The 21,590-nt window shown below is 37.1% G+C and overlaps 2 protein-coding genes across 6 annotated transcripts in view; one reads left to right on the top strand and one right to left on the bottom strand.

Moving 5' to 3' along the window:
- The window catches only part of PDE7A (phosphodiesterase 7A), a 46,025-nt gene that overhangs the window by 16,041 nt on the left and 8,394 nt on the right, over positions 1-21,590 (top strand). For both annotated transcript variants that reach the window (XM_081325821.1, XM_081325820.1), the window contains 7 exons: positions 5,664-5,815; positions 6,686-6,749; positions 8,989-9,084; positions 14,358-14,458; positions 18,077-18,208; positions 19,602-19,693; positions 20,950-21,094. In XM_081325821.1, coding sequence (XP_081181947.1) covers positions 5,664-5,815; positions 6,686-6,749; positions 8,989-9,084; positions 14,358-14,458; positions 18,077-18,208; positions 19,602-19,693; positions 20,950-21,094 — 782 coding nt within the window. The remainder of the gene's footprint in view (positions 1-5,663; positions 5,816-6,685; positions 6,750-8,988; positions 9,085-14,357; positions 14,459-18,076; positions 18,209-19,601; positions 19,694-20,949; positions 21,095-21,590) is intronic.
- The window catches only part of MTFR1 (mitochondrial fission regulator 1), a 28,903-nt gene continuing 27,087 nt past the window's right edge, over positions 19,775-21,590 (bottom strand). For all 4 annotated transcript variants that reach the window (XR_014026176.1, XR_014026177.1, XR_014026178.1 and 1 more), the window contains exons 10-11: positions 20,908-21,022; positions 19,775-20,420 (exon numbers count right to left, since the gene is read on the bottom strand). The gene's annotated coding sequence lies outside the window, so the exon portion shown is untranslated. The remainder of the gene's footprint in view (positions 20,421-20,907; positions 21,023-21,590) is intronic.

The following is a 21,590-nucleotide window of genomic DNA, read 5'->3' as shown; positions in this document are numbered from 1 at the left end:
AATAGTTGTCTGTTGAATTTCCTTCCTTCCTTCCTTCCTTCCTTCCTTCCTTCCTTCCTTCCTTCCTTCCTTCCTTCCTTCCTTCCTTCCTTCCTTCCTTCCTTCCCTCCCTCCCTCCCTCCCTCCCTCCCTCCCTCCCTCCCTCCCTCCCTCCCTTTAAATTATGCTAATATTCATGTATACTGGAGAACAGGTAATTTAACAAGAGTTGTAAATTATGAATAATAAGAGATGGCAAACCTAATTCCCTACATGAACAATTATTGAGGTTATTTGACGTAAGCAACAACGGCCGTGGCATACTACTGGGCCATGAGCCGTTCAGAACTGGGCCATGGAAGTGGTGGTCGCATTCCCACTTCTGTGAGTAGTGGGTGAGCAAGTGTGCATGCACTCTCATTTGCATGAGTATTGAGTGCACATGCCCACCACCCGTGCAAATGGAACTGAGCGCACACACGCTTACCGACCACTCGCTCGGAACCATCCCCTCACCTGGTAGTCTGCAAATGCAGAAAAGTTGGGGAACTCTGGTTTAGAGGGCAACCACTTTCAGAGCCATTTTTTCTATTTGCACTGTTTTACATGGACATTAATAAGTCTTTAGCTTGAGAATAACAGCTGAAATGTTTAAAAGACAACCTTTATTCACACTAGAAATAAAGAGGTTAAAAAGCCCTAAAAGGAATAAAAGGAAATCATGCAATTGAAGTGCATCACAGAGAGTGAGATTTGCTGGATTTTCTGTACCAAGTTGGAAGGTCTAAGCTGCCAATTACTTATACTGAGTGCATTAATGTGAAAATTATTCTAGCTAACTGGTTATGTGAAGCTTCATTAAATTGATTCAAAAAATCCACCATGATATTGTCTACATCTAGGCAGATTGATACAATTTTTCTGTTTCAGATAATCTTTCTTATTCCTGCCTTGAGAGTTTGGGGGTTAAATTTAGAGTCCTATGGGAATAGTATGTGCTGTACCATTGTCGATTGATCTTGTGAATGATAACCACAGGACAGTATATTAAGTCATTCATCCTTACATTTCTAGTTTATTGTTAAGATGGAAAAAAATAAGTTTATTCATATGTTCTTGTTTGGCAAGAATATTGCTGTGATAACACATTTAAATGTAGGAAGTATCTGTAACTGATTGCTCTATTAACAAAGATAAATAAATCTCAGTCCTAGAAATGTTAGTTAACAAGACGAGAGATAATGATATTTGGACTAACATATACTCATGAGCTTTCTACCTGGAGTATAATTCTCTTGGTTTTATATTTTCGCTGTATCTTTTAGGTTGGATTAAAATGGGCAATAAAGAACATGAAGTCATGTGACTAATATAGACACTTTACACAGAATTTTTGAATATGTGATTGATGAACTTTAAGTATTTCAAAGATTAATACTGTTTTGAAAGTAGCTATATACATCCCCCATAATTGTAACTTGTTAGAGCATGTTCTGATTCCTTCCATTGCTATAGCCTTTTCTCAGTCACTACCCATATACATGTGAAATTGTTATCAGACTGAATCCATACCTACTTGTACATAGTTTGTTTCTGATAACTCTATGTTAGATTGGATTTTAGAAATATTGGCATTATAGCACAATTTAATGTGTGTGCTTTTCAGATGAAATTGTTATATCTTGAGTTTTGAAAATTGCCTCAGAATCTTGACAAGGAGTAAAACTGTAGTGTAGAGCTATACTTATATAGGCACATACTTAAAGTGTGATCCCAACCAAAAGTTTGAAACTTCTAATTTAGTTATTTTTAGTATATTAAAATAAAGCCAAAACATTCTAATGTTTTTCTTGTGCCCTGTACTTTCTCCTTAACAATAACTTGACAAGGATTTCAAAAAATCTAGTGAAGATAAATATTGCTCTTAGCTTCACATTATTGTTAATCTCTGAATTGTTCCGCTTTAATAGTAAATGTACATCTACATATCCATACACACATACATATAATCAGAAATTAATCCTGTTAATATTTGTGGGATTAATTCTCAATATGTAAATGCATATAAAATTATAGTCTAGGTAGGTTAAACTATCATGGTGTAGTTAACTGAATGTTAATTGAAAACTGGCACTTTCAGTTAACACTATTACAGAATGTATACATTATTTAAGCTTTGTGTGCTTCATGTAAAGATAAAACCTGTCATGCCATATTCTTTGTAAAATGTTTCTAAATGTTAAAAAGCCAGAATGTTTTAAACTAGATTCTATTGTAGTTTAATTTACTATTATTTTTAGTTCCAGAGTTGTCCATAAAAAGCTTGAAGAATAGAGTCTTAATCCACTTGTGATCTGAGCTCACAGATGGACAATTTTTAGTGGAATTCAAATGTCCCTTATCATCTCTCTATCTCACCTCCATCCATAGATTCCACAATCTTCTGTTACAGATGTTTTGAAATGAAAAGGAAATTGAAAGGGATTGTGCATTCATTTGGTGTTAGCAAGTTTGAAAACTCTTGTTCTGATCAGACCTATGACTCTTATGTAGCTAATTTGTAAACCTGGCCATTTGGATGGCCTGCCTGCCTTAGAAATTGACACGTAATACTAAGTCATAATGTAAGAACTGATACCAGTATCTGAATGCTACTTACAGAATTTAAAGAAAAAAAATGTTATTCATTCTTTTAAGTTGTGTCCAACTCTTCACAACCACATGGACAATAGCACGCCAGGCTCCCCTGCCCAAACTCAAACTCAAAAGACTCATCTATATATGAATTATATGTTAGTAACTTTGGAGATAATATCATGTTTCTTGTACTTCAAATTCTGGCCAGCTGGTTTGGGTCCTTGGAATAAAATTATACTTTCACTGCTTTTACTTTACTTTCTTGTTCGCAGATTATTGGGCCAGAGGGAGTAAAGGGTTGATGGTTAGATATGGTGTTCAACATGGTACTTCTTTTTTTTTCCTGATAACAGTTTTATGGATATACCAGTGTATTGTAAGAACTGCTAAGGTTATAAGGAAGGGGAGTCAATATAATGCAGTGGTAAGATGTTGAAGCAGGTTTGAGGAAAGCCAGGGTTACGTCTACCCTCAGTCACAAAAGTCCTCCCATTCAAGTTATCTTTTCATAAGCTGATCCCAAATCTTGGAAGAAAGATGATACATACATATATAAATAAATGCACCTGAGTATGCTAAAACAAATGCGTGCTTTTCACTTCTGAAATGTTTATTGTATAGTAATGGACAAGTATGTGTGAAATTTTTAGAGCACAGTTTTGTCTGTATGGAGAGGAGATTTCCATTTTCAAAAATAAACTTTTTGAGAATCATTACGTAGACATCTACTTTTTCTAGTATTCCTTTTCCTTTTAATTGATATATTTCAACTTGGTCAACAGTGTTCTTTTCTTGCTATCATGTACTTTCTTCCTCTCTTTCCTAGTTTGAAATCTGAGAAAAATTGGTCAATTTGATCAGAAACATAACCATTTTTGTTATTAGTTTGGAAACATGATTTTTCACTTCTGTAGATCCTTTAAAAACATGTTCTAGAATAAAAAGACATTCGAAAAGCACAAACTGTCTTTCTCCTTATTCAGTTTAGGGCTTCTTTAAACAGGTGATTTTTTCCATTTTTTGGGATGTATTAGGACTTGTCTTTAAAGTGCTACTGGAAATGGAATACGAACTTATCTTGTGAAGATACATGTCTTGCTTACAGTTAATATCTTTATTTACAGGATTGTACTTTTGATATCCAAGCCACTATTCAGTGTTTGATGAGTGTATTTATTTTGTGGTGTAGGAGTTTGATATATTGGATGAAAAATACCTCAATTTTTCTTAATAATGGTAATTTTACATTTATTTTGTATTCATTTCTATTTTGTTTTTCTTTGAAAGAATTGATTGAGTACAATTAACTGTAGTATAGGATAATGCATTAAATCATATTGAATGTGCTTCTGAAATGTGAAGTTATGTCACGGGGTTAAATTATTTCGCATGAGACTTAATGCAGAGAACTTAAAAAGTAGTACAGATATTCCTCCTTTACCAACTTTTTTATTCAGTGGTCATCCACAGTTATGATTGTGGTGAAAAAGTTAACTTTATGACCACTCTTTGCATTTGCGACCTTCACAGGTCTGTAAAGCAAAGGAAAGCTGAAGTAAGATCATAAAGTTGCTTTTGATAGCGAAAGGTGTGGTATCATAAATTTAATAAACACATCCACTGTTTCACTTATCAATTATTTTATGACTTAGTTGCCAGTTCCAATTGTGATAACTAAATGAGAGCTACCTGTAGTTTCCTTCCCCTTCCCCCAAAGTTTTATTTACAAAGTGACGATTTAACATTTTGTCCAGGCAACGTAAAATCATGGCTTTGTGGATGACTAGTTCCTAAAAGTGTTGAAGGATCCACAGAGTGGGCTTTTCTGAAAATGGCCCTATTTCTCATAGTGTCTGAAAAAATACCAGAAAAAAATGAGTATTATGACTTTTATGTTGCAAAAGTATCGAAATAGGCTTAAAGTATTTTAGTAAAATCTGAAAATAAAGAGCTTAAAGATCTTAGTTTCAGAAATGTTTTTGTGTCAGAGACTGCAGTGGGTATAAAGCTCATGAATAAATATAGGAATACAAATAGAAAATGCAAGATGTATATTTTAGAAATAAGGGTTTTCTGTGCCTGAATCTCTTTGCAAATAATAAAACTTCCAGATTACACAGGATTATAGATATGTTTTATTATGTGAATTCTAAACTCTCAAGGTTGTTGGCCGAGTATGTCATTAATGTTTGTTACTATATGGCCAACCATAAGTTTATTTTCAGAACGTAGCCTGATCTATTGTTCTTATAAGGTTTACGATTAGTCCACTCACAGTAATTAAATAGCAATAGTTTATCTGCTAAAAGTCTTGGAATGTATTCATTCACTGTACCCAGTAACTAGAAGACTTGATATATCACAGTATTGAATTCAGCTTCAGAGACATGAAGTAGATTTCAAGCAATAAATTGGTTTTTATACATTTATGTTAATGGCATCATTACAGTTGAATAACAATTATAGCATAAAATAATCTAGATATCTAAATAATTTTTTCTCTTGCTTTGTCTTTTTTGGAATTTAAATGCTGCACCTTAAAATCCATGAGGTAAAATTTGCTCATGAAAGACATGTCCCTGACACTTGCTAATTGGATTGGGAGTTAAAGGCTGTTTACATTAGTTCCTGAAAATCTGATCCATATGTACTTTGGAGGGCTGGCAAGGGAATGTTGAAGAAGAGAAAATTACCTTTCCCTAGATATAAATAGGTTCTTTTACAGTCAAACCGTAAATATTCAGCACTAATCTATATTGTTTTTTTCTTGGTTTTCTTTTTTAATAAATGAGCTGACTTATCTGATCTCTGAACAAAATTGAAATAGTTAACACCAGATGAGAACTTTTGATCCACAAGTTCTCATCAGTCCCAGTCAGTGGGATCACTGGTCAGCAATGATGAACATGATAGCCCATAACATCTTGGGAGGGGGAATATATGTTTGGCTTTTCTTCTGTAAATAAATATTGCCTTTATAGATTCAGCTTTTGAAGTTTTAGGAAAGGGCTTTACAACTTAAATCTCACTATTTCCCTCCCATCTAGCAAATTCTGAATTTGAAGTTTCTGTGTCTGCAAGAAATATCCGAAGGTTACTGAGTTTCCAGCGGTACTTGAGATCTTCCCGTTTCTTCCGTGGTATTACTCTTCCAAATTCTTCAAACATTTTAGATGATGATTACAATGGACAAGCTAAGGTTTGTTTTTGTAGTTATCTTGTAACTTTGCTCTAAAAGAAATAGTAATTTTTCTTAAGGCATGCAAGTAAATAAATAATTTCTATTAAAAGTTAGTAATGCATCTATCTGTTCCAGACTTGTAGAAGTGACATTTCCGTTTATCTTCTCCCTCTGCAATTTGCCAACTCATCAATTTACATAATTTATATTGTAGATTTTTTTAAAAAAATCTATAATTAAAAAATAATGATAACTAAAAGTAAAAGTCAACACTAACAACAAGTCAATGTAATAAAATATGCATAATGCATAAACCTAGGAGAAAGCTGTCCAGAAAATCATGTTTAAATATTTTCCTGAAGACCAGCAAGGATCGCTAGCCTGATTGCTGTCAGGCTATTCCAAACCATAGCCACTGCAACAGAGAAGCAGCACCTTCTACTTCTAGCTGTGCCTAGAAAAGTATCCACATAGAAGTAGATCTAACTATAGGTGGCACATGGAAAGCAGCGGGCAAAATCTTTGTCCATAGTAAGGTTCAGATGAGTCTGCTTTGTTTTAGAAATAGTTGATCATTTTAATATTGGTCTACTTAGGTTAAAAAAAAAAGAGAGAGATGTTTTGCTTCTATGAGAGAAAGCTGTTGATGTAAGAAGGCAGTGCAACCCCTCTGATCCATTAGTGACAAATATGATTTTAGAATTTCTCAAGTCAAAACGATGATGTAGTCTCAGACCTGGAATATTGTTGCTTTTCTGTTCTGACTACTATTCTTTTCAGAATCTGTATAGATTTATAAGATTGCAGCAAGGATGATTCAGATATGTAGTATTTGGAAAGAAATGGTTTTTATTCCTAAATAAAATGTTCTTTTCTTTTGGTTTTCAGTGTATGCTAGAAAAAGTTGGGAACTGGAATTTTGATATCTTCCTTTTTGACAGGCTAACAAACGGTAAGATTCCATTTGTTACTTTGAAGATACTGCTTTAAAAATTGAGCAATTGCTATATGTGTATATAAGCTTATTTAGATTGTTGGGCTACCAAAATAGATTGACTAATATTCTACTTTCAGACATTAAATCTAGTAACTTACTACATTGGGCACAATCATTTAACTTTAAATCTTGTATCCTGTATTCTTATTTTTATTGCCCTGTACACCGCCCTGAGTCCTTCGGGAGAAGGGCGGTATATCAATCAATCAATCAATCAATCAATCAATCAATCAATCAATAAATAAATAAATAAATAAATAAATAAATCTGGTAATTAGTTGAGTATTGTGCTTGTAGAGTTGGAAATAAGTTTTCTCTTTAAACCTATGTTGGCATTTCTCAGTTTACATGCAGGGCTGATGAGGGGAGTGTGCACACATGCTTGTCTCCATGGCTGCTGAAAAGATGTTCATATGGATAATGGGGAAATGGCAAGGGAGTTTAAAAGCATATTCAATTTAACATTTATAAAACAATTTTATAGGCTGTTAAGTTGAAGGGAGGTCTAGAGTGTGTGTTCATAGCTCCAGTTATGCTTTAGCTTTATGAGCAGAAGGATATTTCTGTAGGGATTTTATGGTAAGAAGTCTGTGGCTCAAGAGACTTAAAACAGCCAGTTCCTTCACTTTTTAAAATTCTTACCCCATACTTTTTAAGGCAATCATGTGTTAAGGACATGTGCAGAATGTGATAAGGCAGAAAGTTAAGCTTGCATTTAGATTTACAGATGAACTATTTTGTATAAATATATTGTTTGCTTTATGCAGGATGTTCTGTATCAGTGATTTTCAAACTTGGCAACTTTAAGATGTGTAGACTTCAAATTCCCATTGGCTAAAGTAATCAGCCAGTAATTCAGCCAATAAACAAATTGGGATGGGTGAGTTCTGAAAAAGTGGTTGGAATAGATAATTTCAGAATAGTAGCAAATATATCTAGGGGACTGCCTGTTTTGTGGTTAGTGAGTAAATATACTCTAACTATTGAGAGAGGAATCAGAAACAACTTCCAATTACATCTTTGGAAGGTAATTCTTGATTTGTAACCATTTGTAAGTTAGACTAATTCCCTTATTATACTTGAGATTATAGGGAAGAATATTTTTCCAGCAAAATCTTATTTTTTTTTAATATTTCCTAATTTTATTTTGCTAAATGGACAACAGTGTTACATCAAGTTAACTGCTAACTCACCTGGTTCAATATTAGTGACCCAGACTATCAGCTACGGGTAGTTCTCGATTTAACAACCATTCATTTAGGACCCTTCGAAGCTACAGTAGGACTGAAAGGTGTGATTTATGACATTTTACAACTGATGCAGCATTCCCCACGATCATGTGATCAAAATTCAGCCGCTTAGCAACTGACTCTTATTTATGATAGTTGCAGTATCCTGGGGGTCATGTGATCATCTTTTGCCACCTTCTGACAAGCAGAGTCAATGGGAAAGCCAAATTCACTTAACAAACTTGTTACTAATTTATAGGCTGTTTGGAAACACCTCATTTTCTGTTCCCTGCTGAAGAGTTGTAAATGTCTAATAATGACACTGTGTAAATGCTCTCTCTCTCTCTCTCTCTCTCTCTCTCTCTCTCTCTCTGTCAGTGAGTGATAAAAAATTGTGAATGGAATTTATAAAAAGTATAGGTAGTCCTTGTTTACCAATTACCTTGTTTAGTGAACCTTTGAAATTACAATGATTGAGGGAAAAAAGCTTTGCAGCCAATCTTTGCAGTTATGGCCGTTCCAGTGTCCTGCAGTCACATCACCATTTGTGAGCTTCAAAACTGGCTTCCAATAGCAGAATTAATGGTGAATGCAGAAGTGAAATTGAAAGTTGTGGTCACCTGATTATTGTCATGGTGATTCATTCAATGTGATTTTTTTCCACCCAGCAATTGTAACACATAGCATTGGAGCTGCTTGTCCCAATTGTGGTTGGTAAACAAGGGCTACCCGTTAAGGGACTGTTGAAAATTAATGGATTCATTTTATAATACTGGGTGATAGATTTCTGAATCACTTGGTGATATGAAAGTACTGAACATTAGAAGTCTTAATTAAAATATTGAGAACTATATTCTAGTTACAGATTTGAAGAAGAAATATGCATGTTATGTATAACAGAATTATTTAAACAGACTTGTCTACTTCCTACTAAACATGGTTTCTTTGTGTATGTGTACTTTTAGGAAACAGCTTGGTCACATTAACCTTTCACCTGTTTAATCTTCACGGACTTATAGAATACTTCCAACTAGATACAATGAAGCTACGCAGATTTTTAGGTAAAAAATTCATAAGTTCAAACTTTCCCAGTAAATCTTTTCTTTAAATGCATTTCATTAATTTGCTGCAACTGTTTTCAATAAAATGAGAAAAATGTCTATATTATGGATTGATAACTCTTCATGAATATTGTCCAATATGACTAAATAAAAAAAACCCTATGAAGATAGGGAAAGTAAACAAAAAAAATGAGGTGATTATGTCGTCCTGGATATTTCTATATAATAATTTCCTAGATGTGTGCGAATATATTTGATAGATTTTACAGAGAAAGTCATGTTATGAATATAAAATGATTTTTTTTAAAAAAAGTAGTTTGCAAAATATTACTGAGGAATTGGAAGGCAGAATGTATACCTTGCCTTTAGTGATTATCAATCATGTTGGCAACTAGATTACCTCTCTTCTCCTACCTTAACTGCAGAGCAATTCAAACTATAGCAGGTACATTAAGGATGTGTGACTGGCATTTTCCAGTACTGTAATACTGAAGAAGTGATTAGAAAAACAGTAATGTCCACAACTGAAGAAACCTGGATTTTTTGCAGCAGTTGTGCTACATGGTAGAAAATGAAACACTTTGCTAGAAAGGCCTTTGTGCTAATGTTGCACTTAAATTTGCATATAAATGTATGTTGTATACTAGCATTTTCTGGTAAATTAGTCACTGAAAAATGCAGGATGATACAAGTCAAATAAATTAGGTAATTTATTAAGGCAAAGACTTCCTTGAGGTAGATACTGTACTTGGTGACTACATGAAACATTTGCAGCAATATGGAAACAGTTGTTTTTTTACTGCCTTCTGGGATATTACTTGATTTCCCTGTCTTTTTGAATACCTTGAGATTTCCTGGTAATCTCTTGTCTGAAGATTTAACCATGGCTTTTTGGATCAGATTTTGGTTAGATGCCAGGCATAGCAAAACAATACATTCTTGATTATAACAAGTTAAAAAGATGTTATCTAGAAACTTCATTTGGGGGCATTTATTATCAGTGTGCATCTCCTGAATGAGATTATTTTCTGTCCCCCCCCCCAGAAAAAGGATAATGAAAATAACAACAACAATAACAATAATAAGTTGGCTGTCCAGTCTGTTCTTAAAAACTTCCAGTGTTGGAGCATTCACAGCTTCTGAAGGCAGGTTGTTCCACTGGTTATTTGTTCTGTCAGGAAGTTTCTCCTTAGTTGTAGGTTGCTTCTCTCCTTGATTAGTTTCCATCTGTTGCTTCTTGTCCTGCCTTTGAGCGCTTTGGAGAATAGCTTGACTCCCTCTTCTTTGTGGCAGCCCCTGAGATATTGGAACACTGCTATCATGTCCCCCTGCGTCCTTCTCTTCGTTAAACTAGACTTACCCAATTCCAGCAGCCGTTCCTTATATGTTTTAGCCTCCGGTCCCCTAATCATCTTTGTTGCTCTTCTCTGTACTCTTTCTAGAGTCTCAACATCTTTTTTACATCGTGGTGACCAAAACTGGATGCAGTATTCCAAGTGTGGCCTTACCAAGGCATTGTAAAGTGATATTAATACTTCACGTGATCTTGATTCTATCCCTCTGTTAATGCAGCCTAGCACTGTGTTGGCTTTTTTGGCAGCTGCAGCACATTGCTGGCTTATATTTAAGTGATTGTCCACTAGGATTCCAAGATCCCTCTCACAATTACTTCTATTGAGCAAGGTACCTCCTATACTATACCTGTGCATTTGATTTTTCCTGCCTAAATGTAGAACATTACTTTTTTCACCATTGAATTTCATTTTGTTAGATAGCGCCCGGTGTTCATGTCTCTCCAGATCCTCCTGTATCTTAAGCCTGTCTTCTGGAGTGTTGGCTATTCCTGCCAGCTTGGTGTTGTCTGCAAATTGGATGAGTTTCCCATCTATCCCCTCGTCCAAATCAAATTGTTGATGAAGACGTTGAAGAGCACTGGGCCTAGAACAGAGCCCTGGGGCATGCCACTACACATTTCCCTTCATGTAGACGCGGTTCCATTGAGGACCACATGCTGAGTATGGCCGGTCAGCCAGCTACGAATCCATCTGGTGGTGATGCTGTCTAACCCACATTTTTTTTATCTTATCAAGTAATAGGTTGTGATTTACTTTATCAAATGCCTTACTGAAGTCCAAGTAAATTATATCCACAGCATACTTCTGATCCACTAATTTTGTCACTTGGTCAAAGAATGTTATAAGATTTGTCTGGCATGATCTGTTTTTGACAAACCCATGATGGCTTTTAGTAATGACTTTGTTTGCCTCTAGGTCAGGGGTAGGCAACCTTGGCTCTTTTATGACTTCAACTCCCAGAATTCCTGAGCCAGCCATTGAGGTCAGGCTTATAGGTCTGTATTTTCCTGGATCCATTTTTCCCCCTTTTTTGAAGATGGGAACTACATTAGTTCTTTTCCAGTCCTCTGGTAGTTCCCCAGTGCTCCAGGATCTTTGAAAAATATAGTTCAGTGGTTCTGAGATCACATCTGCCAGTTCCTTGGGGTGTAATCCATCTGGTCCTGGTGATTTGAAGTTGTCTAGGCTGGACAGGTGCTCACTTACCATTTTCTTGCGTATCTTAACTTGTGTTTCTATTCTGTTTTTTATGGCACTATTTTTGATAGGTTGGTCTGTTTTTTTCACAGACAGATGCAAAAAGACAGATGCAAAAAATGAGTTAAATAGTTTGGCTTTCTCCCTGTTGCTTGTCACCTTCTTGCCACTTTCACCGACTAATGGACCAATCATTTCCTAGACTTTTTTCTTGTTTTTTACATGTTGAAAGAAGCTTTTTTGTTATTTTTGGTCACAAGCCTTAGTTCATTTTGAGACTTAGCTTTCCTCACTTCATCTTTGCAGGCTCGGGCTATTTGCTGATATTCTGACTTAGTTATGTGCCCCTCTTTACACTTTCTATACTTGTCCTTTTTATCTTTCAATTTATCAGGTTCCTGTGGCTTCAACACCTTCTATCATTTCATCTCTGTTGGTGAGAATTAGATCCAAAATGGCTAATCCCCTAGTTCCCTCCTCTACTTTTTGGGTGACAAAGTTGTCTGCTAGGCTTCTTAGGAATCTGTTTGATCTTCCACTTGGTGCAGAGTTTGTCTCCCAGTTGATGTCAGGGTAGTTAAAGTCCCCCATTACTATTGTGATGTGTTTCCTACATTCCTTAGTTAGCTGACTAGCAAAAAGTTCATCTGTTTCCTCTGTTTAGTTGGGTGGCCTATAGTAAACACCTATGGCAGTGTCATCTCCCCCCCTTTTATATTGACCCAAATGCATTCAAGTTTACAGTTTTCATCATTGTTGTGCTCTATTTCTGTAGGATGTAGTTATTTCTTATATAGAGAGCAACTCCACCTCCTCTTTTATTTGGTCTGTTTCTTTTAAATAATTTAAATTTCTCTAGCTGTGTGTTCTATTTGTGGGTTTCATCCCACCATGTTTCTGTAATGGCGACAATATCATATCTGCCCTCATTAACCTGAATTTCTAGTTCACCCTGTTTGCTGTTCATACTCTGTGCATTGGTGTATAGACATTTGAGTCCTTTATGACTGACCCTGTGTTTACTTTCTACATAATCTGTGTGGTGCCTGAGTTCCCCTATTGTCTTACCACCTATTTGGTTAGTGCACTTTGTGTGGCACTTGCTATTAGAAGCTTGATTTTGCTTGACAGCAAGGTTGACATTCTTGTCCATACACAGATCTGTGCTACATGCACTGATATCCCTATAATTTTTAGATTGTCGGGGACAGGGATGTTCTGTATCAATTAACTCACTGTCCCCGCTGTTTAGTTTAAATATTCCTCCAGAAAATCTGTGAAATTATAGCCGAGTAAATTTCTTTGATGGATGCAAACCATCTCTTTTGTACATTTTTTCATTGGACAAGCTACAGACATCGTGACTAATATATCCAAAGCCTTCCCCTTTACACCACTCCTTTAGCCACATATTGAATTGTGCTGGCCTTTTCCATTTTGCTCCTTATACACTGGTAAAACCTCTGAAAAAGTAAGCCTATAGCCTATTCTGCTAAGTTCCTGCCCCAAGCTCTGGAAATCATTCTGCACAGAGAGTACATCTTTTTGGGACAGATTGTTAGTGCCAAGATGTACAATAGCCTCCACATCATAGTCCTTGCTGGCATTCTTGATTATTTTAGAAATATGCTTCTTGTCCCTACTTGCAGTAGCACCTGGAAGACACCTGACCTCTTTTAAAACCTCTGTGTCCTTTCCTAAATTTACATCCCTTATAATTGAATCACCAACCAGAAGGTGGCTTCTCTTTTTGGATGCCTTTCTGTACTTGAATGACTGATGTGTAATACCTGATTCGCACTTCTCCCTGTCGAAAACAAGTTCTTCATCTCGGACCACAATCCCCTGCTTATTTCAGTTATCATCACAGATACCTTTACCAGTCTCCTTAATGTCCCTATTAAGGTCAGCAAGGGCACTGTATCTGTTGTGCAGGGACACAGCGAAAGCTTTGTGTTTATGGTTCATAGCTCTCACCCTGCCAGATCCCACGGTTGTCCACACTGCCCTTCTCCTGCAGGATCTTTGTGGTAGAGGGAGCTGATAGCGCGGAGGCTTAGTAGAGTAGAAGGGCTGAAGTGGACACCTAATTTCTGCCTGAAGAGCACAGATTACAGACCCTAGATATATAATCTGTCCTTGTAGACTAGTGATTTGTTTACAGAGAGGACAGTTTCCAAGTTTGATTCCATGATTCATAACTTGCTGTAAAGAGAAAAACCTGCTTGCTTTTATGGCCATAAAAGCAGCATTTCGAATAATCAGACTTCATTTTAGCTTAGATATTATCATTTTAGATTGATATTGGCAATGCTTTTCTGAATTTTCTGCTGTTCAGTTTTATTTGGACCATATTGGAGTTTTTCATGTTTATGTCTACAATAGTCAATGGCTAACGAGATTTAAAAACTTCTTCATATTTGTTACAGGCTTAGAAACAATATGCCAGGCCATTTCCTGATTTTCCCCCCAGTTTGAATTTTTAAAATGAATAGAAATCTTATTTTCTAGAGATGACAAGCACATTCAGAAATCCCTGAATGTTGTAAAGAAGTTTGCCTTCATTTCAATTTTTCTGCTAAATCATTGCTGAAGTTTATCACATTTTATATTATATCTATTGTTGCCATTTTAATTGATTTGAATCAAGAATGGAAGGGAATATTTAGAGGTTGTCTTATTCTATTTCCTCCACACATTAATATGTATTTTCATTTGTAGTAATGGTTCAAGAAGATTATCACAGCCACAACCCATACCACAATGCAGTTCACGCTGCTGATGTGACTCAGGCCATGCACTGTTATTTAAATGAACCCAAGGTAAAAGAAAAAGATAGTTCTGTCATTATTTCCATGTATTTATAACAAAATTGCTGTTACAAAAGAAATTGATGACTAATGTCATTAGTAACATTAAGCAAAGGTAATATAGAATTTAATTGTTTTTGGAAGTGCTTGCTTTAAGCCATAAATTATTTTCCTTGATATGACTTCCTCCAGATATATTGCATGTATTGATTGGAGTTTCTGGAGTTGTAGCTTGGTACAAATTGGGAGGGATCCAAATGGGGACGTTCTGTAATACAGGTGAAACTCGAAAAATTAGAATATTGTGCAAAAGTTCATTTATTTCAGTAATGCAACTTAAAAGGGGAAACTAATATATGAGATAGACTCATTACATGCAAAGCAAGATAGTTAAAGCCGTGATTTGTCATAATTGTGATGATTATTTATTTATTTATTTATTTATTTATTTATTTATTTATTTATTTATTTATTTTATTAGATTTATATACCGCCCTTTCCCGAAGGACTCAGGGCGGTTTACAGGGTATTTAAAACAAGAAATACAAAAGTTAAAAACAATTTAAAAATTACATCAATCCCTGAAAAAAAGTAAAAACCCCAATTAAAATTAAAATTAAAATTAAAATTCTCAGCCTGGGCCAGAGAGCTCAAAGAGCCAGGTCTTCAGGTCCCGGTGGAATGAACAGAGGTTGGGGGCAGTCCTGAGCTCCACGGGCAGCTGGTTCTCACCCTCTGAGAAGGCTCTCCCCCTGGGTGTTTTCCGCCGGCAATTTTTTACCGCCGGCACCCTGAGCAGACCCTCCCTGTGGGAGCGCACTGGACGAAGGGAACTTGATGCTGGCAGCAGGTGTTCCCTCAGATATCCCGGACCCAAGCCATTTAGGGTTTTATAGGTCATCACCAGCACCTTGAATCTCACCCAGAGGGCAACCGGGAGCCAATGCAGCTCGCGGAGTAGAGGTGTTACATGGGAGTATTGGGAAACCCCCATCACAACTCATGCGGCCGCATTCTGCACCAGCTGAAGCCTCCGAGTGGTCCTCAAGGGCAGTCCCATGTAGAGAGCGTTGCAGTAGTCTAGACGGGAGGTCACGAGCGCATGAGTGACTGTGCGTAGGGCATCTTGGTCCAGGTAGGGTCGCAACTGGCGCACCAGGCGAACCTGGGCAAAAGCCCCCCTGGTCACGGCTCCTATATGGTCTTCAAAATTGAGCCGGGAGTCAAGGAGGACGCCCAAGTTGCGAGCCCTATCAACGGGGGTAACACCATCGTTAAAGGTGGAATGGTCTGGTTAACCCGAGATGCCAATATGCACAGCCACTCAGTCTTGGCAGGATTGAGACGAAGCCTGTTTCTCCCCATCCAGACCTGGACCGCCTCCAGGCAGTGGGACATCACGGCGAGGGCATCGCTGGGTTGGTTCGGGGTGGAAAGAAAAAGTTGGGTATCATCAGCGTACTGATGATACCTCACCACAAAACCACGAATGATCTCACCCAGCGGCTTCATGTAGATGTTGAACAGGAGGGGCGAGAGAACCGACCCCTGAGGAACTCCACAAACGAGAGGCCTCGGGGTGGACCTCTGCTCTCCCGTCAACACGGACTGCGAGCGGCCCAGAAGGTAGGAGGAGAACCACCGTAAAACGGTGCCTCCCACTCCCAACCCCCTGAGATGCCGCAGTAGGATACCATGGTCGATGGTATCAAAAGCCACTGAGAGATCTAATAGGACTAGGACAGAGGAACAACCCCTGTCCCGAGCCCGCCAGAGATCATTCACCAGCGCAACCAATGCCGTCTCCGTGCTGTGCCCGGGCCTGAAACCCGATTGGTATGGGTCCAGATAATCAGTTTCCTCCAGGAACAGAGGAAGCTGATGCGCCACCACACTCAACAACCTTCGCCAAAAAGCGAAGGTGGGAGACTGGACGATAATAATTATGGCTTACAGCTCATGAAAACCCCAAATCCACAATCTCAGGAAATTAGAATATTGTGAAAAGGTGCAATATTCTAGGCTCAAAGTGTCCCACTCTAATCAGCTAATTAAGCCATAACACCTGCAAAGGGTTCCTGAGCCTTTAAATGGTCTCTCAGTCTGGTTCAGTAGGAATCACAATCATGGGGAAGACTGCTGACCTGACAGTTGTGCAGAAAACCATCATTGACACCCTCCATAAGGAGGGAAAGCCTCAAAAGGTAATTGAAAAGAAGTTGGATGTTCCCAAAGTGCTGTATCAAAGCACATTAATAGAAAGTTATGTGGAAGAAAAAGGTGCACAAGCAGCAGGGATGACCACAGCCTGGAGAGGATTGTCAGGAAAAGGCCATTCAAAAGTGTTGGGGACTTTCACAAGGAGTGGACTGAGGCTGGAGTCAGTGCATCAAGAGCCACCACACACAGACGGATCCTGGACATGGGCTTCAAATGTCATATTCCTCTAGTCAAGCCGCTCCTGAACAACAAACGCCAGAAGCGTCTTACCTGGGCTAAAGAAAAACAGACCTGGTCTGTTGCTCAGTGGTCCAAAGTCCTCTTTTCTGATGAGAGCAACTTTTGCATCTCATTTGGAAACCAAGGACCCAGAGTCTGGAGGAAGAATGGAGAGGCACACACTGCAAGATGCTTGAAGTCCAGTGTGAAGTTTCCACACTCTGTGTTGATTTGGGGAGCCATGTCATCTGCTGGTGTTGGTCCACTGTGCTTCATTAAGTCCAGGGTCAACACAGCCGTCTACCAGGAGATTTTGGAGCACTTCATGCTTCCTTCCGCAGACGAGCTTTATGGGGATGCTGACTTCATTTTCCAGCAGGACCTGGCACCTGCCCACACTGCCAAAAGCACCAAAACCTGGTTCAGCAAACTCGCCTGACCTGAACCCCATAGAGAGTCTATGGGGCATTGCCAAGAGAAAGATGAGAGACATGAGACCGAACAATGCAGAAGAGCTGAAGGCCACTATTGAAGCATCCTGGTATTCCATAACACCTCAGCAGTGCCACAGGCTGATAGCTTCCATGCCACGCCGCATTGAGGCAGTAATTGCTGCAAAAGGGGCCCAAACCAAATACTGAGTACATATGCATGCTTATACTTTTCAGAGGTCCGATATTGTTCTATGTACCCTCCTTGTTTTATTGATTGCATGTAATATTCTAATTTTCTGAGATTGTGGATTTGGGGTTTTCATGAGCTGTACGCCATAATCATCACAATTATGACAAATCACGGCTTGAACTATCTTGCTTTGCATGTAATGAGTCTATCTCATATATTAGTTTCCCCTTTTAAGTTGCATTACTGAAATAAATGAACTTTTGCACAATATTCTAATTTTTTGAGTTTCACCTGTACTTTTGAAACTTTTAATAATGTCAAAATCAGGATTATATCAATGATTGGTAGTTCCATATTTGGAAAGAAAAAATAACAATATTCCTTATTGTTTCAATATTGCTAGCCCTAGAATTAAAAAAAACCCAAAGACTTCTGTATACTAACTAAAATACAATCAAAGTGAGAGAATAACTTGATGCCATGCTTAAACTCTGTTGGAAATGCTAGCCACATTTTTTGGAAGTGTCAGTAATAGATATTCATATGGTCATAATTTATATATTACAGTTTCTCCAGTCTCTAACTCCATGGGATATTCTGCTCAGTTTAATTGCAGCTGCCACTCATGATTTGGATCATCCAGGTGTTAATCAGCCTTTTCTTATTAAAACAAACCATTATTTAGCAACTTTATACAAGGTAAGTAGAAGACTAATACTTCTGTCCTTTAATGGGATCTGACTAGCAGTGATTGATCAGGAAAAGAATCTTGAAGTCATAGCACACAGCTTGAGAAAAATGTCAAATCAGCTAGCTGCTATTAAAAAAAGGCAATCCCTGTTTGGAATTATTAGGAAGGGAGCTGAAAATAGAACTACTGATATAATGCTAACCTTAAAAATTATATTCAGGTTACACTTGATTTGTATAATGTTGATTATAAGAGGCAGAATATTGTATAGTTTTGATCACTGCATCTTAAGAAAAGATGCAAAAAGGAGCAACCAAAATAGTTGGTTAGTGAAGCACAGTGCAAGGACAAATTATAGCAACTGGGCCATTCAGCTTGGAATATAAAAGGGGAGACATAAAAATTACATAAAATCATCATGGCATAGTTAACATGAAAAGAAGGAACAGATTCAATGTTAGAAGCCCGGATTATCTACTGAAATTAAATACAGGGAGATTGGACTGACAAGGAGTTTGCTGACACCTGTTTTTAAAATCAGCCCATTTGGATGGTTTCAAAAGGAGCCTGGATAGTATTATGGAGAAACAGACTGTCAGTAGCTAGCAATATTGATGAATGTTTATTACTCTTGAATCAAGGGCAGCATGTCTTATATACTGGGAGATGAGAGAGGGGAGGAGGTCTGTTGCATACAGTCTGGGATTGTGAGCCTCCCAAATGCATTTTGTTGGCTCCTGTGGTACAGAATGCTTGAGTGGATCAACATATGAACTGATCTAATAGGTCTCTTTTTATGTTCTATTCAGAAGTATTAAAGCATTTAATACAATAAGGAACACAAAATACACATTTTTTTAAAGAAATGATAATTTCTGTGGAAAATAATTCTTAAAAAAAAATCAAAGTACAAAAAATAGTGCCTAAAAGTTCTAGCACAAGGTGATAGTAGCATCTAATCAATCTGGATACTTAAAAAAAATCCCTACTTAAATTGTCTTCTTTGTTATTTGAAAGTGGGCAGAGAAGACATTTTGGTAATCCTAAACTTCACACTAAGAAGATCCTGCATCTGAAAAGTTGCCTGCCTCTTCAACTGTTAGCAAGACCAGGAAAGCATGTTTACACTGGAACAAAATATGCTCCGGTTCTCCTCTGGGTTATGGGGGAAATGCTATTCTTCAAGCTCAAAATCAGTTGAATCTGAGTAATTGGTGAAGCCAATAAAGAGAAGTCAGGAAAGGAAAGTGTGGTTGATCAATATTAAAAGTGGCTGATTTATCCAGGAAACTGAATAGGATTGTGTACCCTTCGTTAAAAATCAGTATAATTTGTTGCTTGTTATATGTAATTCAGCATTCAAAGAATATATAATACCAATAATCTTTTATTTAATTTCAGAATACCTCAGTATTAGAAAATCATCACTGGCGATCCGCAGTGGGGTTATTGAGAGAGTCTGGATTATTTGCACATATGTCACTAGAAAGCAGGTATGTATCAGATTTGCAAAAACCCAAAATATTTACAGAATGGAGAATACATTGCAGAATGAATGGTTTAAAATGGATAAATTAATAATAAAAGGTAGTTGTACTTTTCAAAAATGCATTATAATTCTAAATGCAATTTTACATTCCCATAAAGCTAAATGCAGGTGGTTTTCACGATGACCACTCATTCAGAGACTGTTCAAATTTGCACTGAACTATGGTGCTTATGACTGATTTCTCAAAGGTTCCACCTGTCACAGCATCCCTGTAGTCTCATGATTGCAATCCAGCTTTTCAGCAACTTGCAAGTATAGTGTTGCTGTGTCCCGTGATCATGTGCGCTTTTAACATGCAGAGACAATGGAGAAATTGGTATGAGGTCACATATGCCTCAGAGTCACTTGAAAAGCCCATACGTCGGAAACTTGACAGCTTAACAATCATGTGGGATTTGCTTCCCAGTGGCAGCTGAAAGTGCTGGAACTGTTATTGCTAAATGGTGTGATCATGTGATGTCACACTTGCAAGAGCAGTTCTAGTACCAATTCCTGTTGTTAACTGAGGAGAATTTGTAAGAAAAATGGATGAATAATAATTCTTGATTCATGATGCTTTCATCTATACTAGCACCATTTTTGTTGATATAGAAAGTTATAGTCCAAATATTTTGAATAATTTGGATTAATTTTCCAAGCAGCATAGCTAGTCCCAAACATCTGAAAGGCACCTATAGATAGACAGAACCAATAAAATACAATCAGTAAAATGAACAACACAAAACTATCTCCCAATAAAAAGAATTATTAGCAACCAAAGCTTACATATAATGTAGCAAAATCTTGCTACTTTGGAGAAATAAATTTATCTTGATTATTTAACAAAAAGTACAGATAAAGTTGTAAGAGTGCCCTAGAAATTTAAATAAAAGAGGGGTAATCAATTGGTGGCAAATGTTCTTATAGAACTTGCAGTGTAGCAGAACCTGGGCTGTGGTTTCTGTGGCATCCATATCACAATGGCAGTATCCAGTTTCATATGGGTTTTCCTATATTTTTCTTAAAGGACAACGGGGTGGGGGGAACGGCTGAAATGCACCTAAACATCCGAGTTACATCTTTGAATTACTAAATTTAAACTTCATGTTTTCCAAACATTGTATTATGATCAGTATTGAGCTGAATATTGTGTAATAATTCATGTTTGCATTTACTTACTAATTATTGCTTTGGGTTTCTTCCTCTTATCTCCAATTTCAGGCAGCTGATGGAAAGCCAAATAGGAGCATTGATCCTCGCCACTGATATTAGCCGTCAGAATGAATATCTGTCCCTGTTTCGTACCCATTTGGATAAAGAAGATTTAAGCTTATTAGAGGAAAATCATCGGCATCTTGTCCTCCAGGTAATTTACATGAATCTTAGATGGAAAAGAAATTATGGTAAACAGTACCCTGCTAATATATGGTTTGAAAAAGTCCTGGTTCTTTACTTATAGTTTTTATAAAAATACAGTTTGCTGGGGCTGAAAATTAAAGCCTCATATTTGTTCCTATTACAAGTGTAATACAACAATATGTTTTCCTATTCTGGCAGGACCATTTGATAGAAACTGATACATTGTCAGTTTCTTGAATGTTCTGAAATTATTAGGCAAACATCAGCAAGATTTTATATTTTTCAAAACTTTGTTGCAATAGAATTTTAAAAAAGTCTTTAACCTTTAACCTTTTAAAATAAAATCTTGTTGGAACAAACACCTTTTCTGTCTTAATAATTTAGCTTGGATTCAATAGGGAAACAATCACATAGAAAGTGAGATCTCACCACAGTTCCTATTCTGAATTTAATGTGTATTGCTACAGAAGTTGATTTGACTTGAAGTAGGTATTTTGAACTTG

Source organism: Vipera berus, assembly GCF_964194415.1.
Source record: "Vipera berus genome assembly, chromosome: 3".
In the NCBI taxonomy this organism is placed as follows: Eukaryota; Metazoa; Chordata; class Lepidosauria; order Squamata; family Viperidae; genus Vipera; species Vipera berus.
The sequence above is the reverse complement of the archived record's forward strand: the minus strand, read 5'-3'. Positions and strand labels throughout refer to the sequence as shown.